At 55.3% G+C, this 17,106-nt stretch overlaps 1 protein-coding gene across 1 annotated transcript; it reads left to right on the top strand.

The window, feature by feature from the left end:
• The first annotated feature begins 3,457 nt into the window (after nt 1–3,457).
• XYLT2 (xylosyltransferase 2) lies at nt 3,458–16,852 on the top strand. The gene is made up of 11 exons (XM_063175564.1): nt 3,458–3,592; nt 9,209–9,680; nt 10,136–10,311; nt 10,607–10,809; nt 11,198–11,278; nt 11,429–11,645; nt 12,041–12,217; nt 13,049–13,311; nt 13,419–13,614; nt 14,041–14,374; nt 14,743–16,852. The coding sequence occupies exons 1-11, from the start codon at nt 3,458–3,460 to the stop codon at nt 15,063–15,065; spliced, it is 2,577 nt and encodes an 858-aa protein (XP_063031634.1). The 3' UTR covers nt 15,066–16,852.
• The last annotated feature ends 254 nt before the right edge of the window (nt 16,853–17,106 follow it).

The raw sequence follows: 17,106 nt of genomic DNA, 5'->3' as shown, positions 1-17,106 counted from the left end.
CACTCCCCACTGGAGCAGTCCATGTAGTCCTGCCCCTGGCATGCTGGTGCCCTCCCCCATGAGTGCTCACTCTTCTCCAGCCCAGTGCCAGGCAATTTATCCATCCACTGCCACAAAAAACAGGCCATAGGGATGGGTGTCCCTTTGTGGTGGGCTGGGAGCAGAAAACCTGGGCTCTTACACACACATGGTTCCATGCAAGTGGTTTTGCACAAAGAGGTGAATTCTCCCTTGCCATGAGAATTTGGGCACTGTAGCTTTTTGCAACCCATCTGGTTTCAGGGCAGGGATGCTGATTTATACCACAGCCAGGAGGAGGCTGAAGGGGGAGCTTCTCACTCTCTACAAATACCTGAAAGGAGGTGGTAGTCAGGTGTGGGTTGGCCTCTTCACTCAAGTAACAAGCAACAGGACAAGAGGGAACAGGACATCACAAGGGGAAACACCTCCACAAGTTGTGCCAGTGGAGGTTTAGATTGGATATTAGTGAAAATTTCTTCCAGGGCTGTGAAGGAAATGGTGGAGTCACAATCCCTGGAGGAGTGTAAAAGACAGGTGGATGTAGCATTTGGGGACATGGTTTAGTGGTGGCCTTGGTGGTGCTGGGTTAGTGGAAAATCTTGATGTTCTTAGGGGTCCTTTGCAGCCTAAAGAATTCTAGGCAGGGAGCCTTTTCCTGCTGGTGTGCAGGTGCTGATGCAATCTTGTTGCTCTCAGCTCTTGAGGCACGGACTGAATCGCTCCTGTCAAAGGGGAAGTCCTGCTGGAGCTCAGCAGGCTGCTCAGAGCCCTTCCTCAGCCTGGGCAGGCCCCTGTTATCGAAAGTTCTTCCTCCTAAAGCCCTCAGGGGCACTGAGGCCGCCGTGTTCCCTGGCCTTTATCAGCAGAATCTGCCCACAAAGCTCCCAGGAGGTCACGGAGCTCCCAGGAGCTGCTATTGCCACCCAGCCACCGCTTCCTATTTCTGCTGCTGAAACACTTCCACCCCCGGGGGCTTTCACAGGGGAAAGGTGAGGGAGCTGGGGGTGCCCAGCCTGGGGAAGAGGGGGCTCCAAGGAGACCTCAGAGCCCCTGAAGGCCCCTCAGTGCCTCAAGGGGCCCAGGAGAGCTGGAGGGTGACTGAGAACAAGGCCCCAGAGTGCCAGGACAAGGGCAATGGCTTCACAGTGCCAGAGGCAGGGTTAGATGGGCCATTGAGAAGGAATTGTGCCTGGGAGGGTGGGCAGGCCCTGGCACAGAGTGCCCAGAAAATCTGTGGCTGCCCCTGGATCCCTGGCAGTGCCCAAGGGCAGGTTGGACAGGGCTGGGAGGAACCTGGGGTGGGGAAGGTGTCCCTGCCATGGCAGGGGGGTGACACCAGTGGCACAGCACACACAGCAGGGCACAGGTGGCCACGCACAACCACGTGTGCACCCCAGGGCACACTCACATCACTCACACTCACTCACACTCACACTGCCTCCCATTCATTCACACACACACTCCCTCACAGTCACACAGTCACTTACATGCTCACACTCAAGTTCATTCACACACTCACACATTCATTTGCACGCTCACATTCACACATTCACTCACATTCATTCACTCATTTACTAACACACTCACATTCATTCGCCTCACATTAATTAGCTCACACTCACATTCATTCCCTCTCACATGAATTAGCTCACTCTCACATGAATTAGCTCACTCTCACATGAATTAGCTCACACTCGCATTCATTCACTCTCACTTTTACTGACATTAATTAGTTCACGCAGTAACTAGCTCACATTCATTCACTCTCACATTTACTTTCATGCTCACATTAATTAGCTCACACTCACATTAATTAGCTCACTTTCACGCTAGTTAGCTCAGATTCATTCACTCTCACATTTACTCACATTAATTAGCTCAAACTCACATTCATTCACTCTCACACTTACTTACATGCTCACATTAATTAGCTCAAACTCACATTCATTCACTCTCACTTTTACTCACATTAATTAGCTCACTCTCACACTAATTAGCTCACACTCACAATATTTAGCTCACACTCACATTCATTCACTCTCACTTTTACATTAATTAGCTGTTCACACACTAATTAGCTCACATTCATTCACTCTCACATTTACGTACATGCTTACATTAATTAGCTCACACTCGCATTAATTAGCTCTCACATTTACTCACATTAATTAGCTTACACATTATTTAGATCACACATTCATTCACTCTCACATTTACATTAATTAGCTGTTCACACACTAATTAGCTCACACTCACACTCATTCACTCTCACATTTACTCACATTAATTAGCTGTTCACACACTAATTACGTCACATTCATTCACTCTCACATTTGCTCACATTAATTAGCTGCTCACACACTAATTAGCTCACATTCATTCACTCTCACGTTTACTCACATTAATTAGCGGTTCACACACTAATTAGCTCACACTCACACTCATTCACTCTCACATTTACTCACATTAATTAGCTGTTTACACACTAATTACCTCACATTCATTCACTCTCACATTTACTCACATTAATTAGCTGTTCACACACTAATTACCTCACATTCATTCGCTCTCACATTTACTCACATTAATTAGCTGCTTACACACTGATTAGCTCACATTCATTCACTCTCACATTTACTCACATTAATTAGTGGTTCACACACTAATTAGCTCACACTCATTCACTCTCACATTTACTCACATGAATTAGCGGTTCACACACTAATTAGCTCACACTCATTCACTCTCACATTTACTCACATTAATTAGCTGTTCACACACTAATTAGCTGACATTCATTCACTCTCACATTTACTCACATTAATTAGCTGTTCACACACTAATTACCTCACATTCATTCACTCTCACGTTTACTTACATGCTCACATTAATTAGCTCACACTCACACTAATTAGCTCACACTCACATTCATTCACTCTCACATTTACTCACATTAATTAGCAGTTCACACACTAATTAGCTGACATTCATTCACTCTCACATTTACTCATTAATTAGCTGCTCACACACTAATTAGCTCACACTCACACTCATTGACTCTCACATTTACTCACATTAATTAGCGGTTCACACACTAATTAGCTCACACTCATTCACTCTCACATTTACTCACATTAATTAGCGGTTCACACACTAATTAGCTCACACTCATTCACTCTCACATTTACTCACATTAATTAGCGGTTCACACACTAATTAGCTCACACTCATTCACTCTCACATTTACTCACATTAATTAGCGGTTCACACACTAATTAGCTCACACTCATTCACTCTCATTTACACGCCCACATTCCCTCACAGGCCCCGCCCCCTCCGCACGCCCCGCCCCTCGGCAGCCCCAGCCCCGCCCCTCCGTGCCCGCGCATGCGCAGCTGTGTTGGCGGCGCGGCGGGCCATGGTGGCCGGCGGGGCGATGGTGGCCGGCGGGCGGGCGCGGAAGCTGGTGCGGCGCTACCGGCTGGCGGCCGCCACGGCTCTCGCCATCCTCCTGCTCCAGGGACTCGTGCTCTGGAGCTCCGCCGGCCTCGATGAGGAGGGCCTGGCCGAGGTGTGCCGCGGGAGGGAGGGGGGCGGCCGGGGCCTGCCGGGGGGACGGTGGAGGGGGTGTGGGCCGTGCTGAAGGAGGGCGATGAAAGGGCTGGGGGGCCCTGAGGGGGCTGAGGACCACGCGGGGACCGAGGAGGCCCGAGGGGCTCGAGGTGGGCTGAGGGCCTGGGGAGTCATGGGAGGGCGATGGGTGCTGGGACGGGGTTTCGTGGGGGAGCCTGGGGAGGGACAGTGCCCGGGGGATAGCGAGTGTGCCCTTGCTCGGGGGCTGGGGCGGGGACAAAGAGGGTGGGCTCGGTGGGGTTGGCAAGGCCCAGAGCCGGGATGGGGCTCCTGGGGTGGGCTCTGTGGGGTTGCCGGGGTGGGCTCTGTGGGGATGGCAAGGCCCAGAGCCAGGATGGGGTTCCCGGGATGGGCTCTGTGGGGTTGGCAAGGTCCAGAGCCGGGATGGGGTTCCCGGGATGGGGGTCCTGGGATGGGCTCTGTGGGGATGGCAAGGCTCAGAGCCAGGATGGGGTTCCCGGGATGGGCTCTGTGGGGTTGGCAATGCCCAGAGCCAGGATGGGGTTCCTGGGATGGGCTCTGTGGGGTTCCTGGGATGGGCTCTGTGGGGTTGGCAATGCCCAGAGCCGGGATGGGGTTCCCGGGATGGGCTCTGTGGGGTTGCCGGGGTGGGCTCTGTGGGGATGGCAAGGCCCAGAGCCAGGATGGGGTTCCCGGGATGGGCTCTGTGGGGTTGGCAAGGTCCAGAGCCGGGATGGGGTTCCCGGGATGGGGGTCCTGGGATGGGCTCTGTGGGGATGGCAAGGCTCAGAGCCAGGATGGGGTTCCCGGGATGGGCTCTGTGGGGTTGGCAATGCCCAGAGCCAGGATGGGGTTCCTGGGATGGGCTCTGTGGGGTTCCTGGGATGGGCTCTGTGGGGTTGGCAATGCCCAGAGCCGGGATGGGGTTCCCGGGATGGGCTCTGTGGGGTTGGCAATGCCCAGAGCCAGGATGGGGTTCCCGGGGGGGGGTTGGCAAGGCCCAGAGCCAGGATGGGGCTCCTGGGGTGGGCTCTGTGGGGATGGCAAGGCCCAGAACCAGGATAGGGTTCCCAGGATGGGGTTGGCAATGCCCAGGGCCAGGATGGGGTTCCCAGGATGAGGGTCCTGCAGCCTCAGGCTGCTGAAGGTGTTGGTGGTGGGGTGGGCAGTGGGAGGTTGCCTGGGCACTTCTGGCTGCAGCGGTGCAGGGTCACAGCACCTGAGAAGGGGAGCTGGTGGCCCAGGGGGTTTGTTTTGGGTCTGGCATAAAGTGAGGAGTATGAGGGACTTGATGGAGATCTTGCACTTGTGGTTTGGGGGATGTTGTGGGGAACTGGGGTCAGGGACACCCAAATCAAAAACCATGGAGTTCAGAGAGCTGGCAGGTTTGTTTCAGCGCCTGTGTAGCTGTTCTGGTGAGAGGTGTTCCTGTGAAGTGGCAGAGTACAAGGACCTTTTGGAGCTGCTGATGTCTCTATACCAGAGCACCCTGCTAAGGCCAAATGCATCACTTCTTTCTTGTGAGTGTGGGGAAACTGAGGCATGGTCTGGTGAAGGAGTTTGCCCAAGGTCAGACACAGAGAAGGTATCAAAGAGGACCCAGGCTGATGAACCATTGCTGCCACCTTCAAACAAAGCTCCCACCCCTGGGTTGTTAATTTGGTTTTGTTTATTTGTTGGGAACTGCCCAGACTGTGTCCAGGTCTGCTATGTCTGTGTGGACCGGTGGCTGAAGCCTCCTATTGCCTCCCTGGTGTGGAGGGTGATCCCATGGCCAGCAGGTCTAGGAGGCTTTCCTTGAGAGCACAGAGGTGAGAAGGGGAGCAGGCAGCCCCATGCTGTGGGGAAGGTCTCTGGAGTGACACCTCTCATTCAGCAGGTGAATTCCCAGCCTCAGGGCTCCTCCTGGCCCTCAGGAAATGGCCATGAGCACCCTCATGTGCTGCCATATGCCCATCACCAGCACAGAACCAGGGAGTGAATGTGGCTCCGAGGAGAGGATCGTGATCTGGAGGCACTGGAAGCATGAGAGCAGACTGATCTGGCACCAAGGAGTGCCCAACTGCTCCTTTGCCTCTTCTGTAACCTTGATCAAATTACTTCACCCATCCTGGCTTCTCCTTCCCTCTGTCCCATCCTGCACTGTTTGTCTGCTGTTCTCTGCTCCTGCCCTTCACAGCCTCCTGGGCTGGCTCATTCTGCCTTGCTTGGTTTCCCCATGTCTCATCCCTGAGCTGGGCAGCTGAACAGCTTTGGCCATGGGTCCCCTTTCCTGGAGAGGAGTTGGTTCACCACCAGCAGTCCTGGCAGTTGAAAGCCTCTTTGGAGAAGACAAGAACCATCCTTAACTTCACAGACAGCCTGAACCCATTAGCAAGCTGGGAAAAGTCCAATTAACCTCAATTCTTACAAAATGCAAAGCTCTTGGTCTCTGTGCCTGCCGTCTGATTTTGGCCAGACCTAGAGGAGACACCATTTCCCTAAGGGCATTTCTGGTAAAGCCAGAGGAGCAGTCCCAGGAGAGTCTGACCTTGCAGGCCTGAGAGGATTCATGGCAGTTTGGGATTTCTTAATTGCCACAGTAAATGGCTCCTTCCCACTAATGGGCACAGCTCATCCCCAGCCTGAATGGGCTGTGGAGACAGTAAGAGACACTGAGTCCTGGGAGTGCTGTGGAGCTGGCTGTGCCTCTTGGATCCATCAGTTCTCTTCCCAAGCCCTGTTTTGGGGTCCTGCAAGGCACCCTCTGCTTACCAAGCAGATTCTTTATGGAGTGCAGACCAGGAGTATTTGGGTCTGTGTCCATCTGCCTATCAGCACTGTGTTTCCCCCTGGAAACCAAATCAATCTTGTTCCACCAGGATCAAACAACACAATTCCTATCCAAACTGATGGATGAGAGAGGAAATTCCCACTCCTGCTGTGGTCAGCATGAGTGTCTCCCCACACAAGTGGGAGCCTGAGAGACCAGAGCGATCCTGCCTCTGTCGTTGTGACACCCACAGCTCCTGGATGAGCACAGAAGCTTCCTGAAGCTCTTAGTCCCTGGTGGGGTTGGCACCAGTAAAACTCAAACCACAGAGTTTCCTTGTGGGTGGAGAAGAGGATCTGTCACTGCAGTGTTTTAGCCACTTGGTCTCCTGTCTTTGTCCAGGCAGGAGGTGGCACCTCTCTGGGGCTGGTGTGTTGGTGTCCTCTGTGTGCTGTGGCCACAGGCGAAGCTTCCTATGAAGTGTCTTTTCTTCTTGAGAAGAGATTCCTTGATAGTTACTTGTCCTGACAGAGTTTTTTTTTTAGGGGACTTACTCCAGCCCTTTTAACTCGGGATTCCTCCGATGACTTTGGAACATTTTGGTGCTGCTTTTGTCTGATGAGTGCTGGTGTGTGCAGAAACCTGTCAGCCAGGCAGAGAGGGAATCCTGCAGAAACCAGGGGCTGTTAGCTGTACTGGGCCCCATGGCACAGTGGGACCTGTGCAGGGGATGGGGTGCAGGTGCATACATGCCCCATGGCTCTGTTTCACTCTGGGGCAGCAGTGTCACATTGGAGGGAGCAGAACAGGACAAGTCTCTCCAGTAACAGGCAGCAGGACAAGAGGAAATGGTCTCAAGTTATAGCGGGGCGGTTTAGGTTGGATATTAGTGAAAACTGTCACCAGAAGGGCTGTGAAGTTCTTGAACAGGCTGGGTGAGGAAGTGGTGGAGTCACAGACTCTGGAGGTATCTAAAGATGGGTAGATGTGGCACCTGGGGACATGTTTTAGTGGTGGCTTTGACCAGGGTTTAATAGTTGGGTGATCTTAGTGAGTCTTTGTAACCTCAATGATTCTGTGATTCTAAGTGAGCTCTGGCTGGCACCTGGAGTCATCTGTGTGTCAGGAGGAGGGGATGGGGACCCTCACTGACTGTCCCACACAGGTCTTCAGTACAGCAGAACAATGTGGCCGGAGCCATTCCCTGCCAGGCTGGGCTGGAGGGATCAGTGCTGTGGTGCAATAATTAGAAACCCTGGAATTCCTTGGCTGGCAGCTCTGGAAGGGCTGGCAATGCTTCTAACAACTTCCCTACTGGGAGAGGCAGCCAGGCATGGTCCTGAGCTGGGAACAGGGCTCCTTCCAGGGGGATGAGCAGGACTGTAACCACAGGTGGGAGTTGAATAGGGGGTGTCCCCACAGTCAGGTGTGTTGGGGAGTGCAGGATGTGAGTGGGATCAGCAAGTTTCTTCCTGTAGGAGCATGGAAGATACTGTCTCCTCACTTGTGGCCTTCCAGCTGCCCTTTCCTGTGATGCTCTGTGGGGAAAACAGGTTTATAGCTCTGGAGCAGATGGTCCTGCATGGTGACTAATGAAGGGTCACTGCCTGTGACACCTGTCTGGGTGGAGGCAGGCTTGGCTGATCCCTGCTGAACCAACCCTTTGGGATTTAAGCAGTGGTTTGGCCATGGCTGTGCCAGCACACCGTGGGTAGTCTGAGGACTCTGAAGTGGGCAGATCACACCAGATGCTTTCCAGCCTTTTCACTCTGTGCTTTCTCCTGGCTGTGACATTCCCAGCAGCTGCACCCTCAGGGGAGTCTTGTGCCAGGGGCTGGTTCAGTTCTGCTGTCCTTATGAGGCATCTGTCCATCCTTGTGAGCTGCTGCTGCTCAGGAACACCCCTGGTTGTTCCTTACAGCTCCCCGTGGTGCCTGGCACAGCTGCTGGGCAGAGTTTGGGGGTTGTGTGGAGCAGCCCTGGGAGGCTGGGCTGGAGCAGGCAGCTGCCTGTCTGTCATCCAGGAGTGCCTGCAGAGCTGGAGCACATGGCCCTGACATCACGGGTGCACTCACTGGGAAAGTTCTTTCCCACGAGAGCAGCACCCAAACCTCCCAGCTCCCTGCTCTCCCCAAGGCTGGCTGTCTCTGCTGCTCAGCCAGCCTGGCAGAGGTAACAAAGCGTAATTGAGTGCTCCCTTTGCACATCTGCTGGGGTCCACAGGAGGTTTGTGACTGGATTTCTAGGGAAGGTGGTGATGGCAGTGCCTGCCCCAGGCCAGCATGGGGAGCCAGGATCCAGGGAGGGGTGCATGGGCAGGGCCTTGGTCTATTCCTGTCCAGTGCTTTCAGCCCAGAGAGCACAGCTGTGGCTGCCTGTGACTCTGGCTGTGCTGGGCTTGGGTTCACAACATGGTCATGGCAGGGAGGAGTTGGTCCAATAATCTCACAGTGAAATGACCATCACCAGCAAGTACAGTCCAGTGCTTATCTCCAGCATCAGGGATGTCTCTGCAGGTGGGCACACCTCAGAGGGTGGCTGGTGCAGACACAACCCACTGTGTCCATTTAGTCTGCAGCCCAGCCACAGAGAGTGAGACTGGCTACCCTCATGATGGGGGTGTGGGCAAGGGGCTGCTGTTGGGTCTTAGCCTGGGGTTTTGGGTGATGAAGGGGCTGTGTAATGTCCTGTGCTGCTCAGCAGTTGCTCCTGGAGCCTCTGTCATGCTGCAGCATTGAGCTCTGTGGGGATGCTCTGAGGAGGATGCTGACAGATCTAGGGAGCAGCAGGCCCAAGTTAATGCTGTCTGTCCTCTCTTGTGCATGCACATGAACACCCCAGGAGCGGCAGAAGAAGGCTGGCTTTCCCGAGAGCAGCGACGGCTCCAAGGACTCGGACAGCTCTGCCGGGCGCCGCAGCAGCGCCGGCCGCAAGCACGGCCGCTGGCGGGGCCGGCCGGACAGCGCCGGGGCCGCCGTGTCCAAGGTGGTGAGAGCCGTCACGGCCAGGCACAAACCGGGCTGGCGCCTGCCGGCCATGCTGGATTCCTCCAGCCACAGGAACCTGTCGGAGCTGCGTGGGGAGGCCCAGCTGGCCATCTTCCAGCAGGGTGACACGGGCAGCGTGGAGGGGGCTCCTCAGCCCACTGACAACAGCTTCACCCCCAAGTGCGAAATCACGGGCAAGGACGCCCTGTCGGCGCTGGCCCGGGCCAGCAGCAAACAGTGCCAACAGGAGATTGCCAACGTGGTGTGTCTGCACCGGGCCGGCAGCCTCATGCCCCAGTCCGTGCCTCGCCACTGCCAGCTCTCAGGTGAGTCCTACTGGAGTTCTCCTGGTTACCCTGGGCATTGAGAATATCCCTGTGAGGCTGGTAGGCCACCTTCTGTATGTCACCAAGCTGTCCCACCTGGCAAACAGCAGCCTCAATCTGTCACTGATTCCCAGATTACCTCTGCCTCTGTAATCCAGTCAAAGTTGTGCCAGCCTTCTTAAATTGTTCATCCTACTCTGCAGTTCTGCAGGGGTCAGAGCCAGGCTCAGCTGCATTTTCTGTTTTGAGGCACCAGGGGAAGCCATCCCCTTTCCCAAAATCCCCCATCAGTGTAACACAAGGGGCTGCATGTGCCACCATGCCCTGGGACTGCAGCCAGTTTGGGGTTTGCCCAAGGCTGAGTGCTTCCCTGCTGTCCCCTGCCTTGCTCAGGAGCTCCAGGTAGCAGACACCAAGGATGGGGGTGGCTGACAGCCGTCTCCCTCCCCATGCAGGCAAGGTCAGCCCTGTGATCCAGTGGGACGAAAGCCGGCTGCAGCAGGGGCCCCCCAGCAAGCCTGTGCGCATTGCCTACATGCTGGTGGTGCACGGCAGGGCCATCCGCCAGCTGAAGCGGCTCATCAAGGCCGTGTACCACCAGCAGCACTTCTTCTACATCCACGTTGACAAGGTGTGTGCAGGGGTGAGGGAGTGGGTGCTAACAGTGCTCCATGGGTCCCTGGGAGAGGGAGCAGAGCTGAGGCATGGGTGGTGGTGAGTGAGGAAAGTGGCTGGGTAGGGTTAGTCCTTGCTGCTGTGGAGCTGTAACCCTCTGCCGCTACTTCTGCAACCCCATGGAAGCAGGATCTATCCCCCCTGCCCTGTTTGATGCTTCTCTCCTTGTGGAGGCTGCTGCAAGGGCTGACTCTGGGCTGGTGGCAGGGAGGATGTGCTCCTTGCTGAGGGTGGGCCGTGTTCCCTGGCAGCGCTCCAACTACCTCCATCGCGAGGCTGTGGAGCTGGCCCGGCACTACCCCAACATCCGTGTGACACCCTGGCGCATGGTGACCATCTGGGGAGGTGCCAGCTTGCTGAAGATGTACCTGCGGAGCATGAAGGACCTGCTGGAACTGTCTGAGTGGCCCTGGGACTTCTTCATCAACCTGAGTGCCACTGATTACCCCACAAGGTGAGTGCCTTACTGGGGCAGGGGAGGGAGCTGGAGTGTTGGGGCTGTTTGGGGGTGCAGAAGCTTTGGGAGGGACAGGGAGGAGCAGGGAGCTGAGGGGGTTGGAGATTGCACCCACATGCTGGTGATGGTGCTCTGGGGCCAGGCTGGACCCATGTAGGCAGAGGAGCCCAGCAAGTACCTCCGAAGCTGTTTTTTCCTGTGGTCTGGGTTTTGTAGGAGAACATGCATGTGAAGCATGAGACAGCAGAGAGGCTGTGTCTGTGTCTGCCCAGTGGTGGAACAAGGTTTTGAGTCAGCAGCTTTGTGTTCCTTGGCTCTTGCAGAATGGGTGTTTACTGGGCTGCTTCACCCCAGCAGTATTAATGATTCCTGATTTCCACCTCAGGACCAATGATGAACTGGTGATGTTCCTGTCCAAATACCGAGATAAGAACTTCCTGAAGTCACATGGCCGAGACAACGCCAGGTAATCTCAGCTAGAGGCAGAGCTGAGCTGGAGGAACAGAAAACGAGGGGTTTCAGAAAATAACTGAAACAGCTGTGGCAGGGTGGGGATGTTCTGCATCTGCACTTTGCAAGGTGGTTGACACTCCTAACTCCTCATCCCCATGCCCAGGTTTATCAAGAAGCAGGGCCTGGACCGCTTGTTCCACGAGTGTGACTCCCACATGTGGCGCCTGGGCGAGCGCCGCATCCCTGAGGGCATCGTGGTGGACGGGGGCTCTGACTGGTTCTCGCTGACACGCAGCTTTGTGGAGTATGTGGTCTATGCTGAGGACCAGCTGGTGTCCCAGCTGCGCCAGTTCTACACCTACACACTCCTGCCAGCTGAGGTGGGTGCTGCCTGTGGGCCACAGGGCAGATTTTCTTCCCACACATATCTTTCCCACTTCATCCCTGCTCTGGGTACCTGCAAAGGGTGTGTTGCTGGTTCTGTTCAGGCAGTTTTGTGCCTCCCCTTTTCCAGACTTAGGTATGAAAGAGGGAAGAGAGGAGCAGATAGGTCAGGGGTCAATACTTACACACAAGCCAGCTTTAGGTCCAGTCACCCTCTGGGCCAGATGAGGACTGGTGCTAGCCTGGTCCCTCAAATATTGCCCTCTACTGGGAACGGGGAAATTTCTGTTCAGTAGCAGTTGAGGTCTGCCCTTCTGTACGAGTGGGGTTCTCCATTAACCACCTGTCCTCCATCCCACCTGGTGTCCTGCCCCTTTTCTGCCTTGCACAGTCCTTCTTCCACACGGTCCTGGAGAACAGCCACGCCTGCGAGACGCTGGTCGATAACAACCTCCGAGTGACCAACTGGAACCGGAAGCTGGGCTGTAAGTGCCAATATAAACACATAGTCGACTGGTGCGGGTGCTCCCCAAATGACTTCAAACCCCAGGACTTCCTTCGGCTACAGGTGAAAAAGATCCTCCTTTCTCTTCCTGCTTTTCCCCCTCCCTGTCCTCTTCTCTCTGAGCTGTCCTGTGGGCACCCTGGCTGCTGTGCCAGCTGCTGTGCATGTCCCTGCAAGAGACTGGAGCATGATCAGGTTCCCCAGTGGGGCTCAGTGTAGATGTGTCTGTGAACAGGCAGTAGGTATCCTGATTATCCTGACTTGTCCTGCCCTGCAGCCAGGGTTCTGCTTGCAGCATTGCTCCTATTCCTGGACTTTCTCTCCTGTTTTCCTGCTCTTTCCCTGCAAATGTATCACTTGAGGGAAATGCCTTTATAGTAAAACCCATTCAGAGTGCTGTTTCTTTGGCAGGTCAAAATGCCTTGTGATGAAATGTCTTCCATGCTCTCAGTGTGTGGGGATGTGGACTGAACACAGGAGGCTTGGGGGAGATAGAGCAAGCCCTGAAGAGAGCAGTTGTGGCAGGATTTTCCAGCAGTTCCAGGCTTGCAGAGCCCAAGACACTGTTCCTGCAGGCTGTGCCACTTGGCCAGAGCTAATGCAGGGCTCAGCAGTGGCTCTGGTGGGTGGGGGCTTATCAGAGTAAAGATTGCAGCAAAGGAGCTGGATGACACATGGCTAGTTCTGGGCACAGAAAGGGGAAGGTGGTGGGAGAGATGGGGACCCATCTGCATTCCCAGTAACTGTTGGTGTCATAGAGGATCCCACATTCAGGCTGGCTGTGCTGTGCTGCTCCTTTGCCTGTGCCTTCAAAGTGGGTAGGATGGATCCTGCTGGAGTGGGAGGGCAGAGTGGGTGCCCCCAACATTGTTAGAAATGCCTGTGCTCTTCCAGCAACTCTCCAGACCCACCTTCTTTGCCCGCAAGTTTGAGTCGACGGTGAATCAGGAGGTGCTGGAGATCCTGGACACGCACCTCTACGGCAGCTACCCCGCCAACACCCCGGCCATCAAGGCCTACTGGGAAAACGTCTATGACCGTGTGGATGGGCTGGGCGGCCTCACCGATGTCACCCTCACCTTCTATACAGCCTTCTCCAGGCTGGGGCTCCGCAAAGCCTCTTCCACGCCGGCAGCCAAGGCTGACGAGCTCTGCAGGTAGGGGATTTTCTGTGGTCTCAACCCAGGCTCCAAATGGAGACCTTTATCTTGTGCTGGAAGTACGCTTATGCTCAGATATGCAACCTCTCTGTCTGTCTCTCCAGATTTGAGCCTCAAGGATTCCCCTCCAGTGTGCACTTATATTTCTATGACGACCGTTTCCAGGGTTACCTGGTGATGCAGGAAGTGCAAAATTTGGCAACTGGGCAGACTGAATCCTTGGAGATGTGGATGATGCCCCAAGGAGCTCTGAAGCTGTCCGGTCATGGAGGGCAGGCAAACCGCTTGCAAAACCTAGAGGTAAATGTGGCACTTTTCTCCCTGGCTCTCCCACACTGTGCTGCCATTCCTCCTCTGCCCCACCTGCGTGCAATGGGGACAGAAGGACACTGAGCTGCTATTGTTTCTGAAAAGAAACCTTTATCTGGGAGTTTGGTTTATTTGTGAGGAAGAAACCTTTATCTGGGAGTTTGGTTTATTTGTGAGGAGCTGATTGTTGGTGAGTAGGCCTTCAGGGGATCTTTCAGAGGCAGGTAAGATCCAGTGCCTGCAGCTGCAGGAGGCCTTGCACAGCTGAATTAGTGCTGGCGCGTGATCTGTGGAGTGTCCATTGCTTTGGACGCCAGTGTTTATGTGTTCTCTGTTTTGGGGAGGTCAAACACAGAACCTCAGCTGATAGTGTCTCCTTGCCCAGTGTCCCACTGCTTGTGCTTCCTGTCCCTCCAGGTGGGCACAGAGTGGGACCCCAAGGAAAGACTCTTCCGCAATTTTGGAGGCTTGATGGGGCCTTTTGATGAGCCGGTGGCCATGCAGAAGTGGTCACGGGGCCCCAACTTGACGGCCACGGTGGTGTGGATTGACCCCACCTACATCATTGCCGCCTCCTACGACATCACGGTGGATGCTGAGGCAGAGTTCACCCAGTACAAGCCCCCCCTCAACCATCCCCTGCGCCCTGGTGTCTGGACCATCCGCCTCCTCCAGTTCTGGGAGCCTCTGGGGGAGAACCAGTTCCTGGTGGTGCCTCAGACCTTCAACAGCAAGCAGCCTCTCAGGAAAGGTGAGGATACTCTGGAGTTTGGGGCTGGATGAGAGGGTGTCCCTGTGGGCAGTCCAAAGTGCTTCCCCCCTGTATTGGCCCCCCTGGGCTGCAGCTGATGACCAGGCTGGAGCCAGTTTTGCACTGGTGCCCCTTGCCCACGTGAATCCTTAGACTGAGCTGTCCTCTTGGCAGCTGTGGAGAGCCCATTGGCCCATGTCAGTGAGATCCTTCCTGCAGCAGCATCCTTTCCCTTGTGCTGGACGGGAGCTGGGGTTGCAAAGGAATGGGGTGCTGTGCCCCAGCTGGAGTTGGGGGTAGGACCTGCAGGGTGCCAGAATGTTGCTGCACTGCTCATCCCCTCTCTTTTCTCTCCCTTTCCTTCCCAGACGACAGCAGCTGGCTGCATGGTGGCCCCCCCCGCAACGAGTACATGGACCAGAACTTCCAGGGCCTGGGCGGGATCCTCAGCCTGCCGCGCTCCGAGGCAGCGCAGGAGGATGCGGCGCAGAAGGCGCGGCTGACGGGCAGGGAGCTGCAGGACTGGGCGGACGCTGCCATCGGCACCTTCTGGTCTGCAGCGAATGTCTGTGTCAGCAGCCCCTCTGCCTGCGCTCCCCTGGAGACCTGCAGCAAAACCTCCTGGAGCTCCCTCTCCCCAGACCCCAAATCAGAACTGGGGCCTGTCAAACCTGACGGGCGGCTGAGGTAGCAGGAGCAGCCGGAGGGCAGCCTTGGGAGCAGGGAGCATCCTCCGTTTCTGATCTGGGGGGTGTCTCTGGACCACATCACCCTGTGCCATTTGCACCGTAGTCACTCAAGGAAGAGAAAATGGGAACATCCAGGCAGGGGAAAACCTTCTCCTGTGGGATATTTTGGGCAGAGAGGCATGAGGTGCGTCTTGCCCATCTCTGTGGGAATGAGCCTTTGCTGGCCAGGGAGAGCGTGCTGGAGTGCCCATCCCTGTGGGGGCATGGCAGGCACCTGGGAAAAGCTGTGTGTTTCTCCAGACCTTGGAGCTTCAGGAAAGGGTGATGTGGGAGGGATGGCTGGTGAGTGGGCAGGCTCTTGACCAGCTCAGCATCCTGCCCACCCCAGACTAGAACTTGGCAGGATGGGCCCTTGTTGCTGACTGCTGCCCTGGTGGGCTGATGAGGGACTGGGGATAGGCAGAAGCAGAATGAGTCAAAACCTGCCATGTGCACGGAGCTGCTGCTGGCTTAGGGTTTACATCTCATCCTTTCCACCCCAGCCCTTTAGTTTGTATTTTTATAAATATATATATAGAAATATATATGATGCAAAAGTGCAATAGAGACGAGACCCCGCATTGGCCGGGAAGTCCCTGTGTCTCCATTTCCCCTGAGACTGTAACATACCTTGTTCCCTTGGGTGTCCTGGTGCTACAGGACAGGGTGCTGGGTCGTTTACATCCTTTTTTATTATTTTATTATTATTGTTGTTGTTTTGCTGTTTGCCCATTTCCTGCCGAGGGCTGCTGGGGACCTGTAACCTGTTGGCCTTGGGGCAGGGTTGCCCCCAGATTGTGGGGCAGCTGCCCAACTATGCCAAACGTCTGGAGCCCTGATACGTTGTGCAGCAGTGAGTGAGGAGTGCTCAGTGTGTGGGTCAGGCCCAACAAGCTGCGCTGTAGACCCTGCCACTTCTGTCTCCACTTCAGCAGAAGGACGCCCTGACCCCCTGCCACAATAGCATCCACAGGGCCCATGTCCTGCTGCAGATGGGCCGTGCCTGGAGGGCTGCCCTGTGCCACAGCTCCTTGACCCAACATTTTCTTTTCTCCCATGTCGGCAGAAGCTTTTGGGACCTGCTGTGCTTCCCTGGGCAAAATGCAAAGTGGCGAGAGGAGATCTGGCCAGCCCCATCCTCCCTCCGCTGTTTCTGCTTCCCATTGCTCCAGAGGGAATTGCGTCACCTCCTCTTGGGAAGGGTTGCAGTGAAGCATCCCCCTTCCCTGCAGTGCCCCCAGGATGTCCTTGGGAGCTGGCTCTAACATTCTTCTCTCCAAGACTGATGCTGCCTGGAGAAGTCTTGGTTTGGTTTCATCTTTGAAGACCCTTCCCAGCTGGGGACAGTTTGGAGCCCATCTGGCCCAACTCTGCTCAAAGCAGGGTCTCAGGAGCTGGTGGGGTTTTTTTGTCTCCATGGATCTGTGCCATCCTAACTTTTCTCCCGTGTCCCAGCTCTCTCCGCCCAGCAGGTCTGACGCTCCCAGTCTACAATTTTAAGGATGTGGGTGTTGCAAGATGTGTACTGTAAAACGGAGGGGACTGAGACCTCTGTGTGTGAGGGCAGGTACCTGCTGGCACTGAGCCCCCCTGTCCTGCACCCACTTCTGCCTGGGGTGCTTTGGGGCAGTGGAGGAAGGTGGGGGGAGAAGGGCCACACACTGGAAGATGCCAAAACTCTGTGTCAGAACCATTATATAAAGTTGTCTTAAATATGCAACATCACCACAAATACATCTCTATCTCTACAGTTTGGTGTGTCGGGTTTTTGTGGTGTTATGGAATGGGTGGGGGAAGGTCGGCCGTGCCCGGTGAGAGTGTAGATCCCCCCTAGGCACCAGGACAGGGGCTGTGACGGTGTTGGGGCAGGGTCGCCTTCCTCAGATGGGTGATGAGTAACCCAAAATCAAGCTTGGGATTTTCAAAACCCTTGGTTGGAGAGTGAGAGCTCGGGAGTGGCCCGGAGCCACGGGCTGAGTCCGGTTACATCCTGGCAGCGGCTGC

This window comes from Melospiza melodia, chromosome 24 (genome assembly GCF_035770615.1).
Source record: "Melospiza melodia melodia isolate bMelMel2 chromosome 24, bMelMel2.pri, whole genome shotgun sequence".
Classification (NCBI taxonomy): Eukaryota; Metazoa; Chordata; class Aves; order Passeriformes; family Passerellidae; genus Melospiza; species Melospiza melodia.
This window is presented reverse-complemented; position numbering and strand designations above follow the sequence as displayed.

Bases quoted from the DNA above. Each gene is read 5' to 3' on its own strand.
- XYLT2 (XM_063175564.1), top strand. From the start codon at position 3,458: ATGGTGGCCGGCGGGCGGGCGCGGAAGCTGGTGCGGCGCTACCGGCTG. The intron at 3,593-9,208 runs GTGTGCCGCGGG...TGAACACCCCAG, and splicing joins ATGAGGAGGGCCTGGCCGAG to GAGCGGCAGAAGAAGGCTGG. The intron at 11,646-12,040 runs GTGGGTGCTGCC...TGCCTTGCACAG, and splicing joins ACACACTCCTGCCAGCTGAG to TCCTTCTTCCACACGGTCCT.